General features: G+C 38.1%; 1 protein-coding gene across 1 annotated transcript in view; it reads right to left on the bottom strand.

Moving 5' to 3' along the window:
* pc (pyruvate carboxylase) overlaps window positions 1-25378 on the bottom strand; it is a gene marked incomplete in the record, with an annotated part of 294475 nt that overhangs the window by 235475 nt on the left and 33622 nt on the right. Inside the window, 1 exon segment of the mRNA XM_023965793.1 lies at window positions 2384-2502. Within this exon segment, the coding sequence (XP_023821561.1) occupies window positions 2384-2502 (119 nt within the window).

Below are 25378 nucleotides of genomic sequence, written 5' to 3' on the forward strand. Positions count from 1 at the left end.
TAAATGTAGGAGAAGAAATAAACAACAAACCACTAGGAGTTTGAAATCAGAAAACTTTACATTTAAAAAAGAGAACAAGCCCTGACAAGTCCATTACTAAGAGTCTGTTTCAAACAAATGCAAGAACAAATGTGCTCATATCTCAATCCTGGGGCTTTTTGTCTCACTTGACTGAACTTTCAGTCCAAGAGGCAGAACGTTCAAATAAAAACACAGCATGCGCTCGCTTTGTCACTTGCTCTTAGAGTTAATACTTTTTGTAAAGAGCCCACTCTACCTGCAAAATTTAGATGGATGCTCAATTGGGTTTTTGTTCCCGCTCCAGAAATCTGCACTCCTCAGTCGTCACAAATGGTGCTGAAAGCCAAATGCCAACCCTCTCCGACAACTAAACTGTCAACACGTTTCATTTCATGAACAATGCCCTGCAAATAAGGTAATACCACCACTTCAAACGAACAATTTTGCTTTGTGAAATAAGATCTAAGATTTAAATGAGAGATGTCCAAACTGGAGAATGAGTGTATTTAAGGTCAGTATTACACAACTTCCAGCTAACTGAACAAGTTTTGAATCATACTACAGTATGACGTAAACTACCATTGATGTGAAATGTGCCATGTTCATAAAAGTGACTGTATTTTTTTAAATATCTTCAAAATGTTACTGTAGAGATTACGGTTCATACAACAGTGCTGGTAAAAGTCTTTGTGTTTTTCTAGACCAAGTAAGCAAAAATTTGCCTTTTTTTGTTGTAAAAACTATTGGTGAGGACCGAAGTTCCATGAAGAAAACTGGTAATTGCATTTGACACTCACTACCAAGTCATGACATTTCCTGCACAAAATATCTGGAAGTCACATCAAAGAGATGGACAAAATAAATAAAAAAACATGGCATTAGAGCTCATTTTAGGTTAGATTTGGCAAGACATGAATGGGTAAAGACCCTAGTGTCTCAAATACCCTGATAACGGAAGCCTTAAAGACCCACTCAAATGAAATCTGTGTTTTTGGTGATTTAAACATGTTTCTTGTGACATTTTCTGATGGACGACAAAATAATCATTAAAATTGCATTTCTCAGTATTTCTTTATTCAAAATGTAAATCAGGAGCAGAAGCAAAATGCCATAGGAAAATGCTTGTAAATGTGATGTACAAGTTACTACGGCAACCCACAAGCTCCGCGCCATTCTGATGCATTCACTAGACCCATGCACGTCTTTTTTCCCTGCACCGTTAACGTTAGGTTGGGGTTGTGAGGGGCTGTAAACTAGCGGGATGGTACATGAAAACAGCAACAGTCCCTGCCACTACTTAAGAACCAAATTTCTAATGAACTACTGCCACTCTGCAGAAACTATGTCCTGGAAAGCGACTTTTTTTTTTTTTTTTAGTTCAGCTAAATATGGCATAATCATAATTAAATGACCAATGAGAAGGCTTTTAAAATAGATCAAAAGATGATTGGAGTGGGTCTTTAAAGATGTGTTTTGTGGCTGTAAATCTTTTAACAAAAGATAAATTTAATCAGTAAAGATGGTGGAAGCGGAATAATAGGAAGGGAAAAATAGCTTTTTGCCGATTAGATATTAAAGTTTAAAAATGCATTGGATTTTGTTTTGAGAGGATATGATGAAGTTCTAGACTTGAAAGAGTATTACTCTATCGTCCAAAAGGGAAACAGGCAAATAAAGTAGAAATCAAAGCAGCCAAACAACGTGTAATTAAGCCAGCACATGAAAGCAAATACACTTGTCAATCATGTCCGGTTGCCATGGAAGCAAGTAATTTTGTTTCAATGTTCTCCCCCCTAAAATAACCTGCCGTATTAGCTGTGTTCCTTTGACAGCCTATGAAATAAAAAAGAAATCAAAATGGCCCAACATCTGTGTGTCTGTGTGTGTGGGCGTGTGTGTGTGTGGGTGGGTGTGTGTGCGTGAGTGCGCAACTTAAGGTTAAGTATTTTGTGTAAAACCCATCTGTGGACTTTTCAGCTGAGCATATCTCATGGGTCATCGGTGGAGCAGAATGCCATTTATAACTTTCATTACCATCTCATTCTCACCTCTCTCCTTCATTGCAGTCACCCCCCCCCCCAACCATATCCCTTCAATAATTTTGCATGTTCAGATGGTCTTCTCTCCTCACACATCTATTTCGTCATTCCTCTTTCCATTTTGTCTAATGTATAAATGTCAATCTATTTTCGTCCATTTTGTTTCTGCCTAATGTCTATTACCCTTGCCATACTTTCAACTCTAACCCTTGAATCCAGTTCATTTTTACGGCTGCATGGAGACAGGTCGCTGCAAACACTCGTTTAATGCAAAATGACAACAGCTGCATCCACCAACAAACGAGAAAACATCAGATACTTACTCAGTGATTTCCTCGGTGACCGTGTGTTCAACCTGGAGTCTGGAGTTGACCTCGATGAAGTAATGTTTTCCATGTTTGTCCACCAAGAACTCCACAGTTCCTGCATTCTCATAGCCAACCTGCACAGAAAATAAAGCAGCATTTTGTTTAAGTTGTTAGCTTTAGAAATATTTGTCTACAGCAGCAGTCACTAGTGTTAACTACCCCAAACCCCTAAAGAATAAAACCCTTATTTTCTCTAAAGGCAGACCTGAAGAAATAGGAAAAAGGGAGTTCTGCATTTTGTATAATCTATAGGAAAATTATGGGACTTACTTTCTCACCACCGTTAAATGAAGCTAGACAATAAATCAACACAGAATTACTGTAATCGCTCCAGCATAAGACAATTTTCCACTAGATTTCATCTTCATAAATGCAATTAGATTCACAACTTTAGTCTCATACAATGGATATAAAAATTTGTCCCAGTGATGATGGAATATAGATGTTAATGCCACCAAAGTGATCAAACAATAGAAATGTGGCTCAAGGGAAAAAGCCCTATTATTAGCATTTTAGAAGCAACAACAACCAGCATGTCAGCCCGCAAAACTTAGAGTCTGACTCCCCTCTAACCAATTTGCTAAAATGAAGAAAAGAGGCCCTGCATGGTTAAAAATGAGAAAAGTTTTAAGACGAGAAAATCACATTTCCTGTGTGACTCACTCATAGCAGATCTTCATTAATCCAATGTTTGTTTTTTAAAATATGAAATCGTTTCTTTCAAGGTCTTTTTAACTTGTAGGATACAGAAGATGAAACACTCCATGTCCCCCCACATCTAAAAAAATCCACTCACATAAAAAGTTGCATATACTATTCTGAAAGGGCAAAAGCATGAAAGACCCACTCCAATGAAAATCGTCTTTTTGGTGTTTTCAACAACTGAATTTCTGAGTATTTCTTTATTCAATTTGTTGTGAGTCAGGAGTAGACGTAAAAATGCAGTTTGAAAAATGGCATATTTGTGACGTATGGATTTTGCTCGGCCGGCTACAAGCATCCTGCTCCACTCCTTTCTGATGCATCAACACTTAGACGACTTGATCCATGTGTGTCTTTGTTTTCCTCAGAGAGAGTAAGGAGAGAGTGTAAACAGATGAATGATGGGAAGGGGTGAGCTCACTCCAATGGTCTCGCCCACAACTCAGGTGAAATTAAAGGTGAACAGAGGTGAATTTCTCATGAACTACTGTCCCCTGAAGAAAATGTCTTTGAAAACTACATGTTGGCAAAAAACAGCATAATCATAATTAAAAGACCACTAGGAACACTTTTACAAGAGATCAAAAGATGATCAGAGTGTGACTTTATAGAGTAGACAGTATTGAAAACAAAGATTCTGTAAATGGAGTCGAACTTCATGGTTAAACACAACCGTTCACTTCCAACACTCAGAATATGTTTCCCCTAGTCTAGTAACCATTGCCTTTCTCAATGCATTTTATGCTGTCTTTAGCTGGGGGAAAATACAGTAGGTATTACTGAAAAAGGCTAAAAAATTGCATGTAAAGGGCAAAGACTAGGGCGAACCCAGATGATATACCAAAACAGAACCAGTAACCGACTCACTTTCATTATAAGAACACCATTCCCATCAGGCAAGTGAGAGGACAACTAGTGACTAATCGGGCCAGCTAAACAAAGTGGCTAAAGCCCTGGGGAAAAACATCGGAAAGAAAAGGTGGAATCTATTCAAGCTGCTGCTGACAAAATAACAGACCAAGCTCTCAGAACATAGTTGTGAGGTCAAGGGTAAAAAGTACTAAAAACAATCTTTCAACAATAAATCAAGTTGTTTTAATTTATTTTGAACTCCGTATTTAAGACCAGTTTCAAAACAGAAGTAACTGGAGCCAGGTCAGTTTAAGTCAGTGTTTTCCAACCTTTTTTGAGCCATGGCACAATTTAACCTTGACAAAAATCCCGCGGCACACCAGCATCCAAAAAAAAAAAAAGGATAAACTCAGAGTCTGTATTGATCTACAGCCCCTCTGCAAACTCACATGCATTTTTGTGATAATTGTGGCAGAAAAAGCTGGAAGTTGCAGCTGTTTGATCTAAAGGATGTAATAAAAAGTTAAGTTAGAAGATTAAAAAACTGTTAGATGTGTGTTCGTTGTGGTTTCAAGACGTTTAACAACGAAAATTTATTGTGTGCTGAGACGCTGTCACTTTAATCCAATGCATCATGGGAGATGTAGTGCAAACAGCCACCAGACGAAGATAGATTCGCTTCTCTGAGCTTCATTGTTTAGTTCACTTTTTCCACGGTCTGACACCGGATTCTGTGGAAAGCTACACCGCTAAAGACGAGCTTTAGCTGGTATTTTTGTTGGAACTGAGCGACTTTATGAGCAGAATCAGACAAAAAAGGAAGTGAAGACTTTAACCACTTCTGATTGGTCAGACTGATGAAGTGTGATTGAGCCTCCAAGAATGATTGATGGAGACAGTTAAAGGGACGGGACTTTCCTAAAACAGCTGAAGCTACGGCTAAATCGCGGTACCGTCATTCTTATCAAAATGTCTTTAATAGAATCAAACAAACACAAAGAAAAAGTCTTTTACGATCTTTCATATTCCTAACTACTCAGTGTTTTATCAGGGCCTGTTTGGATGAACACAGAGCTGATGTCCTGGAGATGGTAAATGTTTTTAGATAAGTTAATGTCGGCATTTTCCCACGGCACACCTGACCATTTCCCACGGCACCCTAGTTGAAAAACACTGGTTTAAGTTACAACTAGGTGGCTTGTTAGACAAGTTACAACTTTTTACAGTTTGGTTCCAAAAACCTTTTCTTAATTTGAATGTAATATTCATGAAAATTGCACTTGGTTTAATGTTTGTATTGCTTATTTATTTATTTATTTATCTATTTTTTAATAATGGGCAGTAAAATTTCATACAAATAGGGGTGTAGTCTTTCCATTGATTCTCAGCTCTAGAAAAACCTTGTTCCAAAACATGCCAGGGTCTGGTTTTTTTTAACAAGCATCTATCTTAGGCTTTTTAGAGGTGGTCCCAAAGGCAAGCTGACTTTTAACGGGTTTCATGACCATCAAGTCTGTCCATCTATAAACACAGTCATTGCTCTAGCCTAAACTCTCAACTGACAGAACATTGTCAATGAAATAAAAGATAGTGAGAGGAAGGCAGATGAGTGTTTCTCCCAAAGACAAAGTAGTTCTGACCACTTATTCTGTTTTGTTCCATTGAAGGAATCAGAAAAATAACAAGCTAGAGAACACACAGACTAACAAATGACGATAAACACGCACACACAAACACACAGGAGGGCAAATACAAATAAAAACCTACCCAGATAAAACACCCCCACACGGTTCTGTAGTTATGCACTCTGACATGAAAAACAGTGTGACTAGAAATGCACCAATTAAAATGTGTATGCATGTGTAACGGGTGCTACCTGTGCTTAGCAATTACCTAGTAGCTTTAACTGGGATGATTAATACAGTCCCACTGAACTTTTAAATCCTAACCAATACACAGCATCTCTGATTGTGCACATTTCCGATGTGCAACCATCTTCTGCAGGAAGTTACAATAAGAGGCAATCAGGAACTATCGGCACACTGCAGAAAATACAAGACTGCCAAGTATTTTAGGTGCACACAAATTGTCACACAGTGCCACAGTCTGTGTCCCTCCATTTTGAAGCCATTCTCCTTGCTCTCACACACTGAGTCAATGAGTGAAGTAGCAGCCAGTGTAACAGATTGAGTGGTCACTGTTTCATAAGGTCTGGCATCAAAGTCAATGAGCTGTACTAGCAGAGGGTAAGGTCACTGTGATGCTGAATGCATCCCTTCAACCGCTCGCACGTTGGTATGCACTCTTTAAAAGCTTTGGGATTATCGACAATTTTCTCCTTGCTGGAGGCGACTGAGTCCGAATGGGGTTTAAATTGTATCATCACTGGCGAGTCCGCTGGTGCGAAGTTTTAAATACAAAGTGCTAAAAACAGATCAATTTTGGAACATGACACAGGGAGTAAGTGCAGATCAAAAACGCTTTTCACAAAAATGATAATGGGGGAGGGGGGTTGACCAAATGGATAAATGGAGGGAATAAAGGTAAAAGGGATCGATCAGGTGAGGATGCAGACAAAGAACAGACAAGTGAGAGTGGAGACAGCAGAGCTGAGGTTGAAAAGATGGATCAGATGGATTGATGACAGCTGGAGAAGCAGAGAGCCTCAGTTATTAACAGACCACGGATCAATCAGGTAACTTTCCATCTATGACCCATTTGTTACAATTATACCTCTCAAAACTCTAGCAACAAAAGTTTAATGTTCCAGAAATTTCTTTAGAGTTTCCAAAAGTGAGTTAAATTAAAAAACTGACAAATAAAAACAGACTTCAGAGAGACAACAATAAACCATATCTTTTGGACCATAGGGCGCACTTAAAATCATTTACTATTCTCAAAAATTGACAGTATGCCATATAATACAACGCTCCTTATATATGAATTCCGGTTGACCTGGAAATGATTCTGTGGTACACGGCCCTAAAAAAAAAAACTATCTATACAACTTCAACAAACTATAAAGCCACACTGATTGATTGTTGCTGCATTATGGGTATCGTAGTCAAGAGCCTGGTAGAGTGATACATACTGTGCTTCAGAATAATGAACCAAATAATTGATGGTCTTCTTTTCCTTTCGGTTTTTCCCTTCAGAGGGCCGCCACAGCGAATCAGCTTACTCCATCTAACCCTGTCTTCTGCATCCTCTACGCTAACACTCGCTACCTTCAGTCTTCGTTCACTGCATCCATAAACCTCTTCTTTGGTCTTTCTCTGTTTTGAGTTCAATGTTGAACAATGTTGAGCTTTTGTCAAAAAAGCTAGACTTATTTGTGGTGTTAAACCCCGCAAAGACTGATTATAGCAGATAAAAGACAAACATTAACAGTTCACTAGAGAAACTTCCCAGCAACCCCTCTGACCAATCACCTGCTTGATGGACCCTCTAGGGATTCTGGATAGCGTATTCATTTCACATTCACATTATTATTGACTGTTTTGCTTATGCACTTTATAATCCAATGTCTCAGTATGCAATGTCTCTATAAAATAAGGCAATGTAGACATGTTCTAGTTCTCCTATGTACTGATGAATAATAGGACACTAAAGCACAGGGGGGCTCATTAAGTCGACGGGCATGTGGGTAGATCGTGGGCCATCAAAGATAAATAACAATGAATAATAAAAATATATATTTTTAAAAATCCATCAGCAAATCGTCATCCTCTCCGAGAAGTACGTGACTTGATTGACATTCAGAACGGCCATCGAACATCCCCTAAAACGTCAATGCACATGTGTGTTTAAATACTCTGAGCACAATTCTTTCTGCCACCGGAAAGGTGCAACTGGCCCGCTGTGCGCCAAATCTCCGGCGGAAGCCTCGCATGTGTCCTCGCTTGGAAGAAAGACGGAGTTGGCCCATCTGACCCAGTAGTCCTGCCATGGCGTCTGCTGCATTGCCCCGCTGTTCCCGTCTGGGAGATCCGAGCCCACTAAGGCAGCTGTGTTGTCTTAAAGCATGCGCTTTTCTAGCGCTGCCCACAGGCCAGGGGCCGCCATTCTCTTAGTCATGGTTATGCCAGGCTCACTTTAGAAATGTTAGCTAAAATTCACACTAGGTTTTTACGATTTCTGTGTATAAATAGACAGACAATTGTTTTGTTTTGTTTTTAAATCGCCAAAGCACATCAGTGTAAAGCATTAATGTCCATTTCAAAAGTTATTTTTTGGATTAGTCAAGCTTTGAAGGAATGGAGAATTGAGATTTTCCCCTCTTTTTGGTCAGAATGAATCATCAAATCCAGCTAGGGAAAACAGTAACTGCATTTCTTCCAACACCTAACACACAAACTCAATCCCCAGTTCGCCTTAAGCAGTCCAAAAACAAGCCATTTGCCATCAAGGTTGTTACGGTTATATTTCTGACACACAATAGAAAGCTCAGAAAAAGAAAATAGTGATAATTCACAGAAAACTGCACACAGACAAAGAGCTACGCTCCCCTGCCATCCACTAACACGTCATATCCAGCAGGCAGAGAGCAACACATGCTGGGTCATGCAAGGTTCAGGGACAGAGTAATGTGGCATAAAGCTCCACGACTTTATGTGTGATGTGCATCATGTAGCAGTGGGAGCAAAAATCAATTGTACAATCAATAACACTGACATGCTAAATGACTACATCACAGAGCACATGCGAGTCAGGAGGAGCAGGTCAGGGTGTTACATTACAACAGGGTGACTTCATATCCAGATTTCTTTTTGTATAAACAGCATCATAGCTGTTGTGATAAAAAGGCAGAGTCTGCTTTTCTTGATTCACACCAGAATTTGGGTTGGTAGAATTAAGTGGACTGAGGAAATAGACCCTGGTACGGATCAAATCTGCAAGTTTGAATAAACTAGGGTGTACAGATTCATTTGAACAATGATTCGATTCCTATCATAATGTGTGGTTGCCGATACGATTTATAGTAGATATTGGTTTATTTTGCTTATTTCGCTCCGATTTACTGACCTAAAATCGATCTAGGACATATTTAGTCAAGAATTCAACCAGTGGGGCTCAGATAAATACCTGGTACTGAACAGTGCATGTGATGTTTTCCAGAATTCTTGGATTTCTTGCAAGATTATCAAGTGTAAATTGAATATGTGTACAAACAAAAAAATGTAAACAAGAAATAATGGCAAATCCATTCACATTTTAGTTTCAGAAAATTCAGCAACCTTATATGTTTCCTCATCAAAATAATACAAAACATTAGAACATTCTACCACACTGTATGATCACATGTCTTTCCTAAATTCAAAGTGTTTCCACACATTGGACTGGAATGATGGACAGATCAGTTTTTGCTGCTACCACAAGTGTGTTGTCTGCTGTGATGCACTTGGTCGTTTTTACGTTGTAATGCCTCAATCCAAATGGTGTTTTCCAATATCAATACAATCGTTTTATTTTATTCTGAAACCATTATATAATGGTTTAGGTGAATTTGATGAACAATTTGCCATAGACAGATCGATCTGGTTGGATTATAGGAATATTTTCTCTTTCAACAGTTCAACAAAAAGTAACATTAAAGAAATAACCACGTTATTATTCTAAAACATCAGTAGCATTAAACCTAATGAATTATGTTAAACTGCAACTGTATAAAATACACCAGTATCACAATCAGAAATAAAAAGCCATTTAAAAAAGGTGCTAGACAGCGATTTCAGAAGCCCAGTTACCAGCAGACTCTACAATACATCTGTTTCCCAATAAATCTAAACAATGCATTTTGCTCTAACTGCATTTCTCATCGTTGTTTTGCTCCTCATCCTCTCTTGAGGGGATTGGAGTTAATCTGGTGCCAAGATTTCCTGTAATCCGATCCAATTCCCTTTCAAACTTGCAACACACAAGTCACATCCGATTCACAGCCAATGGGGCCACAGAATAACCCAAACTCGCACACAAATAGATCAGCTCCATTTCAGCGGTGCTACCCCACTAATCCCTCTGCTGCAGGCAGCTACCAGAGCAGCTGAGCACACAATCCACAAGCAATAAAAACACCCGGGCACAAATACAGGCAGCAATGAACATTTTTAACATACATGCAGTGATGCACGCAAAAATCATGACCGCAAGACAGCATGGTTCCACCCACAGACAGCTCCATATGTGCCCACACAGTCATATTCATCCAAGATGGAATGGGAACGAGTTCAATGGGAATCTCTTTATCCATTTCCAATTTATGCATTTATCCCCTCATTCCAGCTGTACTTCAAGTCCATCACTTATTTCTTACTGCTGTCACTTTGGCTGTGACTAGGCTTAAGCTCTGCCTCACTCATGAAGTCATTCATTTAAAGTACAGCATTGATGCCCAGTCAAGAAGAAAGAAAGAACAAAAAAAAAGATCCAATTCACCTCTAAATACCATTATCAATTAGGACCACTTAAAGTTCTAAAAGTCCTACTCCGATCGTCTTTTGTTACATTTTAAAAGCGTTCCCAGTGGTCTTTTAATTACGATTATGTAAATGTGACAAACTGTACGCAGTCAGTAAAGGGAGACACAGTATGGAAGAGATTGATACACAATGCTCTACAGCAAGAACGAAGTGAGGTGAAAAAAAAGAAGAAAAAAATGAAAAAAGGCTTTGAAAAGGGAATCACAACATAGCAAGAGAACTCTATATGTTCAAAGTTAAAGCTCTACATATTTTAAAGTGGAAATAACTGTTTATATGCACCACAATCGGATCAACAATTGGCATAACCCACCTATCTCGAGTGGAATGACTCTGATGGGGAAGAGTATTCTGAATGGCGTGTTTACATGAAGCATTTTTATTCTGATCAGGCGATTATTTTGATTACTTTTCTCCATGTAACCGCAGCTACTGGTGTTAGAATTTTTGACCTTTTTCTACGGGGTTTGTTTTTGTAGTGTGCAAACAGCTTTAATCCACCTTACTACAATTAAGTGTATGTTAACGACGAGATGTTTTGCATTTCTCTGGAGTCAGCTGCTCATTATCCTTTTTTTAGTCTAAGAATTATTTTTCTTTTCCTAAAGCTTAGAGTAGACAAGCAAACTGTTTTCTCTCCATCTGACAAGTTTGTTATGCTTTCATCGCACTGTCCTTTTATAGTTATGAAGCTTCAAGAGATTCCTTTCAGCACAGAACAAAAACCAAAGATCCTTCAACACCTCTTAGCACCAGTTCTGTTTGTTGCAGCTGTGAATGTACACACCACAATGATTTCACTTTGTCTTATTACATTTCAGTCGCCTTTATGACAGCTGTGTTAATGCCGTGTTGTGTAAGACACTTTAAACAGCATCTTGGCTTAAAAAGGGCTAATCATGATAACTGAAGTGCTATCAGAAAGAAGGCACTGCCAAGATTAGCCAAGGATGGTTTAGTACAGCCAGGCAGAAAACAAAGGCAGAGAAAACAACAAAGATTTTTTGTTTTAAAGTAAAGGATGGGAGATGATTAAAGGGCAGGAGGGCAGACCAGAGAGGAGGGGAGGAATAAAGAGCAAAGGACAAAGAGAAAATACAAAAGCACAAATCTAAGGACCTGTCAAACGTGAACAACCCGATGTGGTTTTAGTACGATACCTTAATACAAGAAAGACTTTGAGCATTTATCATAGTTCAACTGTTCTAGTGCAATTTGATTTAAATAAATATAAAAATGTGAAGTTCACTGTTGAACATGACATTTCTGTGTTTTCACAAAGCTCACTTGATTTGACTGAAACATACATTTAAGGCAGATTTACCCCCCAGCTGATTGGTTCAGGCTACAGCTCTTATTCTGAAATTTTGCAATTTACTGAGTAGACGACTAAAGTCTGGTCCAAGTAAAAAAAAAAAAAAAAAAAAAAAAAAGAGTAATGATTGAGTAAAAAGTGAGTAATGTTATGTGAATACAAAAACTTTCAAGAGAATAAAAAATAAATAAAAGAGGAAGTGGGATAAGTGCATTCAACATTTGGTTAATTTAAAACGATAAATATGTGTTTAACCAGGATTTCTTCCTTTCTGGTAAGGGTTTGACTGTAAAATAGCAAATACAACCACTGATAATGTATGAGAACTAGGCTGAGTGGCCTCTCCCCCTCTGGCGTTCCCAACAGGAAGTACTTGCTGGTTACAAGAAGCCAAAATCCCATAGACTTCAGGGCTCCAGACTGCGACCATTTGGTCGCATTTTGCGACCAAAATTTGAGAGTGTGCGACTGAATTTTACATCCAGTCGCACATGCGCGACCAGTAAATTTGCCTCCCCCACCCTTTATATTTTTTTATACATCAAACGTTGAAGGGGCACGTCAATGATCAATGAAATAATCAATGAGACGCGAGCGCACACGCACGCAGGCAGACACACACACTCGCGCACATATTCATTAAACACGAGCACACACTCGCGTGATGCCCGTCTGTGAGGCGGCCACTGCGTGTGAGAAGAATAGGGAAAGCCACTGTGAGTGGCTAAATGCGTGGAGGGGGAGGGGCCTAGAGATAATCGAGCGCGCGTAAACATCTGTGGGAAGGAATCATCACAACCTGATATGTGTGTGTCTGAGCTATGAATAAGCGAACTATTGATTCGTTCTTCCCACCTGCGGCTAGTGTATGCAGTCCGTGCTGAACTTTTCTCTGGGCCGCACAGTCCCGGAGGAAGGTTTAGGTTTTGGTGACGGTTACGGCGGCGCATCAAACGGGTTACGGCAGCACACCGCTCCCGTCCCGCGGGAGTCGGGTCAGCTGAGGAGATTAAATGTCCCACACCTACATGCGTGACAGCTAACGGGGCTTGAACTTTAAACACGCTCGAGCAAAAACAACATTCGTTTTAGACACACTGAAAATACGTGGGGAAAATCAAACGATAGACGTGGGCTGTGAGATGAAGGCGAATCTGCAGCGAGACTAAAGGAGGACAGGAAGATGGAGTTGTCCTTAACATTCAATTTAGTTTTAATATTCTTCTCCCCCTTAGTATGATCTGTGTTATTATATATTTTATGATTATTCTAATGTTTTGATGTATGTAGCCTTTTTTAATGAATTGGTATTTTAAATTATTTTAATTAATCACTCCACTACAAAAACCATCAGGACACATGTCCCATAATGCATTGTTTTGTAGTCTGTAGGGCAGCTTTCAGTCAGTTCAGTTTCCAGCTGTGTCCCCTTTCTCCCGATATTTTTGTGATGATTGACAGGTGATGTTGGAGCAAAAACAAAAATATATGTCACCCACCAGGTGATCTGCGCAGCGTTGAGTTCACCTGGGTGATCTCAAACACGCTTGTTGTGCATCCTGGCTGCACCTATTTGGTGTCACAAAGATAAATTTCCATCCGTTTTCTTTACTTATTTGTACTGTCATGACAGCGATGCTTTTGTCAGTTTACCTGCATCTTCAAAAGTGCAGAATAAAATGTGACACTGAATTTGAAACATCACATTTTAATTTCTGCATCTATTATTAAAGTATTTATTAGTAATACAGTGGAAATTAGTAGATTTGGTTAGCATGTTGATTTACGGTATGCGCCCCTAAATTTTCTGGTTGTGCCCCTAAAATTTTCAGTTAGGGGCCACTGTGCTCCTAGTGAAAAAAGTTAGTCTGGAGCCCTGGACTTTTATAGAGAAACAAACAGCTATTAGTCAGTCAGTCATTCTTTTGGTCAGAATAACCATTTTGGACCTTCCAAATTAAAAAAAGTTAGCCATTTTCTATGGTTTGACCCATTCCCATGTATAACATTAAAGCAAAACAAACCATCATGTCTTACATGACATGTAACAGTAATAGAGTAGAATACTGCGGTTCCCCTTTTGCAGTGTCGCTCTTTTGTAGATTACAGCGCATTGTGTTCTGCATCCTGATTGGATGTTGACCTTGTCAATCAATCTTTTCCTTTGTTTTTCTTCTACACAGACATTCTGTATGAGCAGCTTAACAGAGTTACATAGATCTTTGATCACAATCAGATCATGGATTTCATTTTATAACACTGAATTAATTTTTCTATTAAAGTTTTAACTTTGAGAGTTTAAACAAGAGAAAAAGTTAAAATGTGCAAGTGTTTGAGAAAAGTCAATAAAGTGTTACAGCCTTAAACGTCTATTATTGTTATTTCCTGTTATTTATGGCAAATATTTCCCGCAATAAACAAGAAAACACTATAGCTAAAACCTTTTTTGTAAACAACACGTTCTTCTAGTAAGTCAGGTGATAATGTCTTCGCTTTTTAAAGTTCATTTACTATAATTGGTCTTACATAATCTGCTCTGTACAGTCAGGTTTTTTCTGTGTTTTTAATAAACCTTTGCAAGATTATATTAAGAATATAATGTTTTTCCTTTCCTTTTAAAACTGAACAAAATTGAAGCTCTGACCTTAACCACTACGAGAGCATCTGTGTGGATCAAAGTTAGAAATGCAAACAGACAATTTTATGACAGGAAATATAAGTAAAAACCTTAGGATTTTAGAGTAAAATAAATACTCGTTCTTCCATTCAAGTACTTTGGGGGGGGGGGGGGGGGGGGGGCTGCAAATGTGAGCGATATCTCCAGAAGAAAAGAACAGACCATGAGAAGGACTAAAATACTTTTTAAGTTCTACTGGCTGATCTACTGTCGGCCCAAACTGTCATTTTATACTGTAACAAAAATAAACTTGTACACAGCGAGGCTTAAAGTGTGTGGAGACTTCCTCCCAGGGTTTATTTCACGCTTTTTTTCTTTACTGCTGCTATATAACTTTAATGCATTTACCTGCATTTCTTTTACAGTTTCTCATTTGCCTTCCACTCACAGCTTCAACTCTGGCCTTTTATGAAATGTCACCAACGGTGGGCATTTATTGAAAGCACCACATAAAAATGGGCAGCTAAAAATCCACACAAAAAAAGTACAACCAGAAATGAAAACCTATGGAGACTTTATGTTTAATATCCTGACAAGGTCCAACCTAAATAAACTCTGAATATTACAAATGACCAAGTCAAAAGATGCAGCTTTAAAGGGAATACATTTTATAACACCTTACAATTTCTAATGATTTTCTGCTTTTTATTGCTTCCTAGTGTTTATAACATTTTTATTAGCTTTTCTTAGTATGTGGCTTTAGAGAAATATAAACATAAATCTCGACTGACCGTTTCAGAGGCAATCCACTAATTTTGCACTGTTACATCTGCCTGTTGTCAATTTTCTTAATGGTTGGTACTTGTCTGAGTGCAGATATACACAGAGCAGACAACATACCACTTTTACACATTTCCAAAACATGGTTTTCGGACCATCGGAGGGAAAAAAGGGCCCTGAACACAGAAGACCCCAGCACTTAAGGGAACTATCTTTAGGGATAAATCACAGAAGTGTAAAATATTTTCCGGCTTTACTAAATGCAGAAAGGAAGCAAAATATGTTTTACCATAAATCTGAAAAGAACATCCTAAAAGCTAAACTTTTTAACAGTTTATCTAAATAGAAATCTATATAAATATTGATATAGACATAGCTGTTCTTGGTAAACTGTCAAAGTAAAACTGAAGTGGACTAAATGAGATGAATACATCTAAAAATCCTTTTTAAATGAACCCTTTAACCCCAGAGATGTCGCCGGCAACACCTGAATAATACACACTTTGACCTACAGTAAATCTTTGACCATTTATCCATTCACCATGAATCAACTGGTCCAGATGGAGAAAAGTAGCTTTTCGTATCAGCTTTGGACGCATCACTAACAAATTGTTGCATCACAGCACAAAACAGCTCATCTCCGTGTCAGAATCAGCTGAATTATGTTAATTGCTATAAACACTTGAAGTGAAGTGTTTCATATCCATGCAAGGCTGCTTTTCTATGCTTTGAAATTCACTGGAATTATGTTAATTGGGTCAACAGTTAAAGAGTAACTAATCAAAGGAATGTCAACGCAGGAGCCCCACAGGAGTTAGCATTGTTGTTGCCAGTTACGTAAGGGTTAACGGCCGACAAAGTGTGCATTATCAGAAATTAAGGCACCCGTGGAAGCCCGAATTGTCGCTTCCGCGAAGTACATTAACTTCTGATAATGCACACTTTCGTCGGCAATTAACCCTTACATATCATGGTCACATACAAAAGAAATAAATCTTCAGTTTTTAGTACTTTATTCCTGTTCTTTTTTCTGTTTAAATCGCTTTTTTCACAAAAAGCAGACTGTGTTGCGTGGTGTGGTCCGGCGCTTTGCCATGTTACCGTTGGCATGGTAACATGGCAACGACCTCGACTGCAGTGGCAAAGAAAAAATATGTAAATATGCTAATCGTCATTAAATAAAGCATCAGTTCAGAGAAAACGTTCACCTGTTACCGCTTTTTTTTCCCCAGATGATGAAGTGTGTTTCAAAGAATCCAGCGCAGTGATTTAAGATATGTGACCTGAACTTCATTTTAAGGCGTGCAATATCACTGTGGATTACCACTTTTTAATCCACACCCAGCAACCTATCCGAATGGAGTATTCACTCGGACCATGGTATAAAACTAAATAACACAAGCTCTTTGAAATACGGTAAGTCTTTGACCGTTAATGCGATTTCGGTAAAAACAGCTGACGCAGAGAAAAGCACCGTTTCATATAAGCTTAGCACCAGTAGGCAACACAGTTTGAATGTAAAGCCTTGGATATCAGCGCAAAGCTGCTTTTCTCAGTTTCAGAATCTGCTAAATGTTACAGCAGTCGAAAAACAACTAAAGTCAACACTGGAGCCAAAGCTCTGCTGTTAAAGGGTTAACCAAAGTTGAAGACCCAATGGAAGCCATTTGATCAAACATAAAAACAAAACAATCACAATAACCAATCTGGTAAAACATTAAAAATGTGTCCGGAACACAAAAAGAAGACGACAAAGCACCACACAGTGATGACAGCCACAGAGTGTAAAGATGCCATTGAAGGTTTTATATTAGGAAGAAGTATGTAATCACAACAGCTTTGGGAATTTTGTTGATAATTTAGTTTAAGCAACATATTAAAGAGCACTCGAACTTTCCAATAAAATGCAGCTCCATAAAGTACCCAGTGTGTGGTCAATTCTGGTAATCACAGTAAGTGAAAGTCCTATTCTCAAAGTCTTTAACCACTCATCCCTGCATAGCCACTTTTCTCTTACCCTGCTTTTTACGGCTGAATTGCTCCTTTAAGACCACACTTTTGTCCCTCACTCCACCGTATCTCCTCGCTCATCTCTTCTCCCACACCATTAATAACAGAAAAATCCTTCTTTCTGGATGAATCAGCTGGTCGTACTTTCCTTTTTTTTCATCTTGAAAAGTTTTGTGAAAAGTTGTCCTGTCGGGCAAATGAACACAGATAGCAGCTGAGTGCTTCTTGTGATGGACATATTTTGCTTTTACAATCAGGGTTGTATGTTACTCTCCCAATGCGTTAATACACAACACAAACCCCTTTTGTAACAGATGTGAGATGTATTGAGTTCTAGCCGCTTGGAGAGGACATGGGGAATTATAACACAAGGTCATGGGATGAGTGTCATATGTAACTTGCATTATATGCATAGATACTCATACACACACCATCACGCGGCATCCACACAACTGTTTACAAGTCTTAAGCATATCTATACAAATGTACAGTATCTAAAGAAGACTTTGTGCCACACATCACTCCGACCGGCACCTCCTCATGCACACAGACATGAATACACTGGATTACGTGTCCAACAAATAAATAAAACATTCACTATGCCCGTGTTTAACCAGAAGGAATGAGCATGTAAATTGAATGTGTGTTTCCCAATAAGTACTGGATCACATTGAATGCTTCAGTGAGAGCTGGTAGCCCAGCAACCCCCTCAGCAAACAGAGCACGAACCCCCCAGGTCAAACTTTCCCTTAAGCGCCTCTTGGCTTTTTCCCTCAGTCACCTCCCACATCTCGTATGCCATCTTCAGTAACCTTTTGCCCCGTCAGCAGTTGGTTAAAGCGTAATGAGCATGTTTGTCCATGAAATGAGGAACTAATACAGCTGCTTAATGACCAAAACAAACAGCCACACCAGGGAAAGTAGCTGCTTTTCTCAGCAGATAGGGTGACATGGCTACACAGAGTTAATGTTCACAGAGATATGAATCCAAAACCTTTTCATGAAAGGCCTCAAAAGTCTAAATTAAGCCTAAAACAGTCTTCTTATTTTCTCACATAAAGCTCACTTAGGAATCTTTCAACATCCTATCTTTCTGCTTCCCAACTTCTTTCATGGATAGCAGTCATGGAAATAAATGGTTTTCCTTTGAGTTTTGTGCAAACAATAATGTAAATTAAAAAAAAGATCAATTCAATTTAATATCAACGAAATTCTAAATTCAGTCAAAACTCTTTGCACCACCAAGCTTTGTGTTTTTTAATCCTTAAAAAGATCACAATCAATTTTCAAAAGGTGCAGGTTCGATTAAATCACTTCAAAATGGTAGAAAGTCACCTTTTTTTGTCTGAGCTAAATATTTAAGCATTTGAGAGTACAATAAGATTAAACAAACTGCCCTAAACATGTTGGATTCTCCACGTCCCACTCAGATCCTCTTCTGAACCATTTTGAAAGCATTCCAAGTGGAGTTTTAGCAAAAATCAAGAACCTGTGTCGTTTTCTGAGACATAGTTTCTGCAGTGTAGCAGTAAGTAGTTCATTAGAAATTGTAGATAGAAGTGGGTGGGACTGTGTGGTGTGGAGCAAACCAGCCCCCTCTACCCCTCCCTGAATGGGGCTGAGAAGGGAGACTGTGGCCCGCCCAGCGTCATTTCAACAACACATAAAATCTCTTGCAAACAGCATTTTTTCGTGATTCACAATGATTTAAATAAAGAAATACTCAGAAATGCAAATTTAAGCCTCTATTTCTCATTATGATATATAATGTCCTCAGTCAACAAAAGTTTTACATTAAAAACACCAAAAATACAATTTTCATCAGAGTGGGTCTTCAATGCAACCAGGCTGTACGTCTTCCTTTAACATTAATATTTGCACCAAAAACTTCCACATGCAGCGTTAATAGAGCCCTACATCTGTAGTTTACAAAGCAGACCTATCTAGACATCTTTATCATTACAAGCCCAGTATGGAGTAATGCAGAGCAAGCACATCAGCGTAAAAATGAAGCCAGACAGGGATACACCCCAGGGGGATGCTCCCAATTTTATTACAAGCTGAAATTTAACGAACAAGCTTCTTCCAAGAAGAACACCAACATGCCTGTCTGAGGCTTCCCCTAATTAATTCAATCAGGAACCAACCCAATAGGTAAAGAGGATTAATGTCAAACTGTGGATCACCACATTTCAGAAGTTGGTTTGTTAAGAGATGGAGCATAAGAAAAGCGTTACACCAGTAAACTTCAGCAGCAGATTTCTGTGTAAACATTTGGGTTTTTCTCCTGTCAAACTTTAGCGGAAACAAAATGCACTTGCTACGTTTTTGTTGTTTTTTTAACTCCCACTTTTGCATTGTCGAACAGCAAATGGCCACGCTGAAATTGCAGTTATAGTCTGCAAGGACATGTCAGGTGAGACGTCTGATGTCTGACAGGCTTTGCAGAATAGTGGAATTACCCAAACTGCGTGTTTTGGCAGCAGCTTGACAACAAAAGAAAGAAGAAAAAAAACTACAGGAAGATGCAGAAGGATTTGCAAAGAGAATTGGCCAAATCTTAACTTTCATATTTACTGGTAACATACTAGGATTCTGCATATTAGTTATTAAGTATTTAACTTCCTGGGAATAAATTGGAAAATAAGCAGATATAAATACACAAAATTATACAACATGCAATAAAAATTAAATATACAGAAGACAAGTACAAGCTATATTTGGTACATTTTCCAACAAACTCTAAGTGGAATACCAAACTAAAGGCTTCAACTTTTTACCACTTCTTACTCCTTTAAATAACAGTCTACATCAGTAAAACATTTAATTTAATCTCAAAGCAGATTTATATTAAGAGTTTCATAAACATGCGGTCCCCATGCCACCAGAGTATTTGACCTGCAGTGGAAAATAATTCAATAAGGGCTTTTCATTTGCGTGCTGGCTGTACAGAGAAAGCATCCTTCAAGAACTGATTATGTGGAGTCTCCTTAAAACCACAAAAGCCCTTGTAATGAGTACATCAGCGGGGATCGGCATGTTTTGATATTCATGCAACCAGATTTGATAAATAAATGAACTAATTATTTACTAGTGCAAATCCAATTATTGCAGCCTTTCAAAACAAAAGCTTGCGATCTTAGTGTGATGGGTTGTACTCTTCTGAAGATTGCTCTGCACGCTCCTCTTTAACATTCCACATGACGCTGTTGAACATCCAGAATGAAATGTGGTATTTTGGACTTCACACATCCTAATATTTTAATAAATTCCAAACATAAAGATGTGAATTTTGATGCTGTGGAATTAATGTTTTCTGATGATAACCAATGAGTACTATATTTTTGTTAATCAACATGTGATGTGTAATACTGTTAACTGGAATGAGATGAAAGTATTTTCCGCAATTGATTTTCTTTACTTGAGCAATGTATAGCGATGATTACTGGATAAATGTAGACGTGTTTTCCAATGATAATCAACGTACATAACATATCTGTTACATGGTGCGTGATTCCTATCATGTTCACTGATCTTATGAAAGAATTTACTCTGATCAATAGGCACTCCCTTTTGTTAATTGATAATCTGATAAGTGGATTTTAGCAACTATGCAAAAGAAATAACAATAGGGGTGAAATTAATTATGTCTGCTTCTTTCGACTCCCCGCCAAGCAACAAATCAAACTATTTGACTATATGATCATTATATTTAATTAATCTGATGCAACATGTGTGTGGGATACGTCTCTACAGTTACTGAAGTTACTGCACTTATTACATTGTCAAGAAGATGACATCATTCATCCTCGTTTAACTTGCATTACTCTCCAATCGTATCAGTCAATTTGGGTTTGATATATCTGTTTTTCTATTTTTTAAAATTTATTATTCCATTATTTCAATTAATATTAAAATTAGAACATCAAACCAGCAAATCAATCCCTTAGTAGCAGTGTGTGCATGCACTAGTGCGTTTGTCACTCATCAGGTTCTTTACAATGACAGGAATTATGATGATTTGTACAGTTTTCTTTTAAAATTTGACAAACGTTTCTGAAAGGTTGATAGCGTCGACGTTTTTGACTAGAAAACAGATCTTACAATATGATAATCTTTAGAACAAATCCTTAAAATATTGTTAAAAGTTTAGAATAAGTTTTTCTTTTTTTCCTTTATATATTTTTTAACTTTGTTTTGACTTCATCTTTGCTTCGTTTTTTGGATTTACACATTTTTATTGTCTGTACACTTTTGATCTTTGTGGTAAAAAAAAACAATACTTCAGAGTTTTAGTGATTTTTCTGTTAAAAAAATTGGTACTCAGTTGAAGTCTTTGGAAAGTTTCCGATTTGAGAAAATTTTTTGTGAGATGATAAAATATCTGTAAAAAGATAAAAGCTAGGGTTGTATTAAAAAAATGAACATATAGCATTGCCATAAATGACAGTTTTAAATGGCAAACAATTGGAGCAAACTATAAACGTTCAAATAAGCGGCCAAAGTTAGCTTCCTTTTTTGACTAATCGTCAATAGTAGGTTTGTATCCTCATTTTTATGATGCACCTAGTCACAATACAGACAAAGCCTGATTTCTTTGGCAGCATTTTTGTTCTGTTCCCTCAAATGCTCTTAGCTCAAACCCCACCAGTCAGGAGAAAAACAACAATACTATTCTTCTATTATCCCCCCCTCTCCCCTCAGTCACTGCATTAGCTGAACATGACAACTTAATTCTCTGAGCATTTTTCCTCCACATGTCTCCTCTACCTCAACAAAAGTCTTCCTTCTCAGAGGTTTTCACTTCCAGCAACTTTATTAAGGGTCAAAAGATCCTCTTATTTAGCCATGTGTGTTAACATTTATTTAAATCCTACAACTAAAACTGATTATGAAAACTAAACTAAACTCGAGACTTTGCACCTTGGGGTAGTAAGTCTGTCTGTGAATGATTTTAAGTTATCAATATAAATACAGTGATCCCTCGCTATAACACGGTTTACTTTTCACGGTTTCGCTACTTCAAGGATTCGCATCGTGCATTGTGTTCTGCATTCTGATTGGCTAAAAAAATCACTCAGCTTCTCTACCTGTGCGTCAATAACGTTGCAGTTTAATATGTACACGTACGTAAAACAGCTTGCCAAATTTACATTATGCACGTGCAAATTCTCTTGATGTTGGCATGTCGGTGTATAAGGATGTTTTTGATGTTTTTGGGAAGAAGAAAAAAGAGCGATACCAACTGCCGATCACTATGTTCTTCTTCCCCCGAACAAACACCTGCAGCTGCACCGCGGGCTGCAAAAGAAGAAAACACTGCAGAGCGGAGTTAGGATGCAGCGGCTCAGTCTGGACTTAGAGCAGTTAAATACACCCGAGTCACTATTTGTCCCACTGTACTTTTTTTAATCATTATTTTATAATGACAATTCTTCGGGTCGCAGTGGGCGGGGCTAATCTCCGATTTGAAGCCTTCTGTTCACATTGATGATTAAAATTATTATTTGACAGTACAGAGCAGAAGTTATTTGTAGAAAAAGACGTTTCTAAGGTACTTTTATTGGTGAAACAAATGCTTGAGCCTGTAAAATGGTTTGTTCTGTCTTTTCAATGTATAATAGAGTATTTAATTGTATAATAATTGTTAAAAGATATAGAGGTTTCTACTTCACGGTTTTTGCCTATCACGGGTTCTTTCTGGAACGTAACCCCCGCGAAAAACAAGGGTTTACTGTACCACAATTTTTTTTTTTTTTTTTTTTTTAAGGGATTGTTGCATGGCAGAATTTTTCATTAAATTCCTTCCATAGGTATTAGGATTTTTTTATTTTATTTTACATTAGGGCGACTATTGATAAAATACCAGAAAGGAACCGTTTGAAATGTCTATTTTATAAAAGGCAAATATAATTTTTGTGTGAACCTAAAAAAGGTGTAAAATGGATTCAGTGTTCAGTCCATGCAGAACACCAGTTTATAGATACTCTCTACACTTTTCAGGCACCATAGCACCAGGATTCTGCACACCTCTGAGCTAGAAACCAATGCTTCCCAAGAAAGTCAGCTGAGGAGGTATGCAATAGAATAGGTAAGCATGGGTGGAATTTAAATGTACAAATTTGAAAAAACATATGTTGCACTTACAGCATAATGTGTTTTTGCTCTTTGCTTGCATAGAGTGAAATAGAGCCCACAAAGGAAAAATAAAATTAGAGAATTTTCGGAGGGGAACATTTTTTTTCTTTTTATTTATTTATTTAAATCAGATTTTCCTCCATGTTTGTTTCACATAATCAACACATCACAGGCCAAAGTCGAGTCCCTGACTCCTCACAAAATTCCCCGCCCTCGTTTCCACACTCCACGCAGACAGACTCACCTCTCTGAGCTTCATTGTTTTGTTCACTTTTTCCACGGTCTGATAACAGATCCCGCGGAAAGCTACACCGCTAAAGACGAGCTTTAGATGGTATTTCTGTTAGAACTGAGAGACTTTATGAGCAGAATCAGAACAAGGGAGTGAAAATTTTAACCACTTCTGATTGGTCAGACTGATGACCTGTGATTAAGCCTCTAAGAATGATTGGTGGAGACAGTTAAAGGGGCAGGACTTTTCCAAAAACCGTTATAGCTGCAGCTAAATCGCTGTACTGGCATTATTATCAAAATGTCTTGAATAGAATCAAATAAACACAAAGAAAAAAGTATTTTATGATCAAATTAATTATAGAAAACTTATCTGTCAAATGATTTCAGCTGAAATATTTCCCATCACATCACCAGCGTTTTTCTTCTTTCTACAAATTTCATTTCATATTCCTAACTACTCAGTGTTTTATCAGGGCCTGTTTGGATGAACAAATAGCTGATTTCCTGGAGATGGTAAATGTTTTTAGATCAGTCAATGAGGGTAATTTCCCACTGCACACCTGACCATCTCCCATGGCACACTAGTGTGCCGCGGCCCACTGGTTGAAAAACACTGCTAGACCACCGTATCACACCGCATGCTCAAAACACACCGCAGAACCTCTGATCGTGTCTGTACATTCACTGAACATTGAAACTGGCCACCATGAGGGACGATGGGTCTGGAAAAAGTTAGAAAACTACTGCTATAGCTCACTGAAACAATAACATGATTCACAGTTCACAAAAAAAAAACTATTTGAAAAGGAAAAATAGTGGCCTCTAATGTTTACACTAACAAAGAAAAAAGGGCATGAGGAAAATCGCAACAATACTGTAACAATCTGGAAATATTTTGCCAGCAAACAGCGTCACAGTCTGTAACCAGACAGCATGGTGGTAGAAGAGTAATGATCCAGCCACAGGCGATGCAGACATTTAGTTGCTCAGACTTCTTCAGACGCAGAAACGCTCAGCATGAAGTCATTTTCTCTTACAGCTAAATCTTGGCCATAACTGAGGCATAACATATGACGATTACGCAAAGTACACAAGCAAATCTACAACAGAAAAGAATGTCAGAGGGGATGTTGGGCTGGGGTCACAACTGGATTTATTCAGACTTAATTGCAGCACAAACTTCAACTAGCAAAAGTATTAGTGTTTTGCTTTAAGGACTCACAGGGACCCAAGTTTACAGTTTTTCAACAGCAGTGTGTTTTAGTGACATTGTAACAACACGGCGCAATAAGTGCTCATTATCTGAGGTTCTATTTCCTAAATTTTAGGAATTATTAAGGACAAGTCTATTTCTAATTCAAACTACAGTGGTTTTGTTTTTGTTTAAATACAATTCTGACTAAAAAGCTGATTCCTTGTTTTCCCCCTCTGAATATCATTATTATACAACAACTTGTACAGGACCAGGGAAGGGGACTCAACTGGCAATCTTGCCAGCATAAGTGCTTGGAAGGCTAAACGTGGACACCTTCCAATAATGTTTACCTGCAGATTTCATCATTCTGTTAGAGCAGGGCTGAAATCCCCGCATAATTCCACAATTCAGACATAATGAGAAACATGGACACGAGTCTCCAGAAATGCAACTAGATAGAGTTTATTTAACCTAAAACCAAATAAGGTTAAATGCTTTTTTATGAGACTGACAGAGAACTGATACACTGAACCGTAGTTTATATAGGAGCTAATCATCGATGTACATTACTGAGTTGGCCGTCACGTGACATACGATATCACACACACGCGCCAATTACTATGCATTG

The sequence above is a fragment of the Oryzias latipes genome, chromosome 18 (genome assembly GCF_002234675.1).
Source record: "Oryzias latipes chromosome 18, ASM223467v1".
Classification (NCBI taxonomy): Eukaryota; Metazoa; Chordata; class Actinopteri; order Beloniformes; family Adrianichthyidae; genus Oryzias; species Oryzias latipes.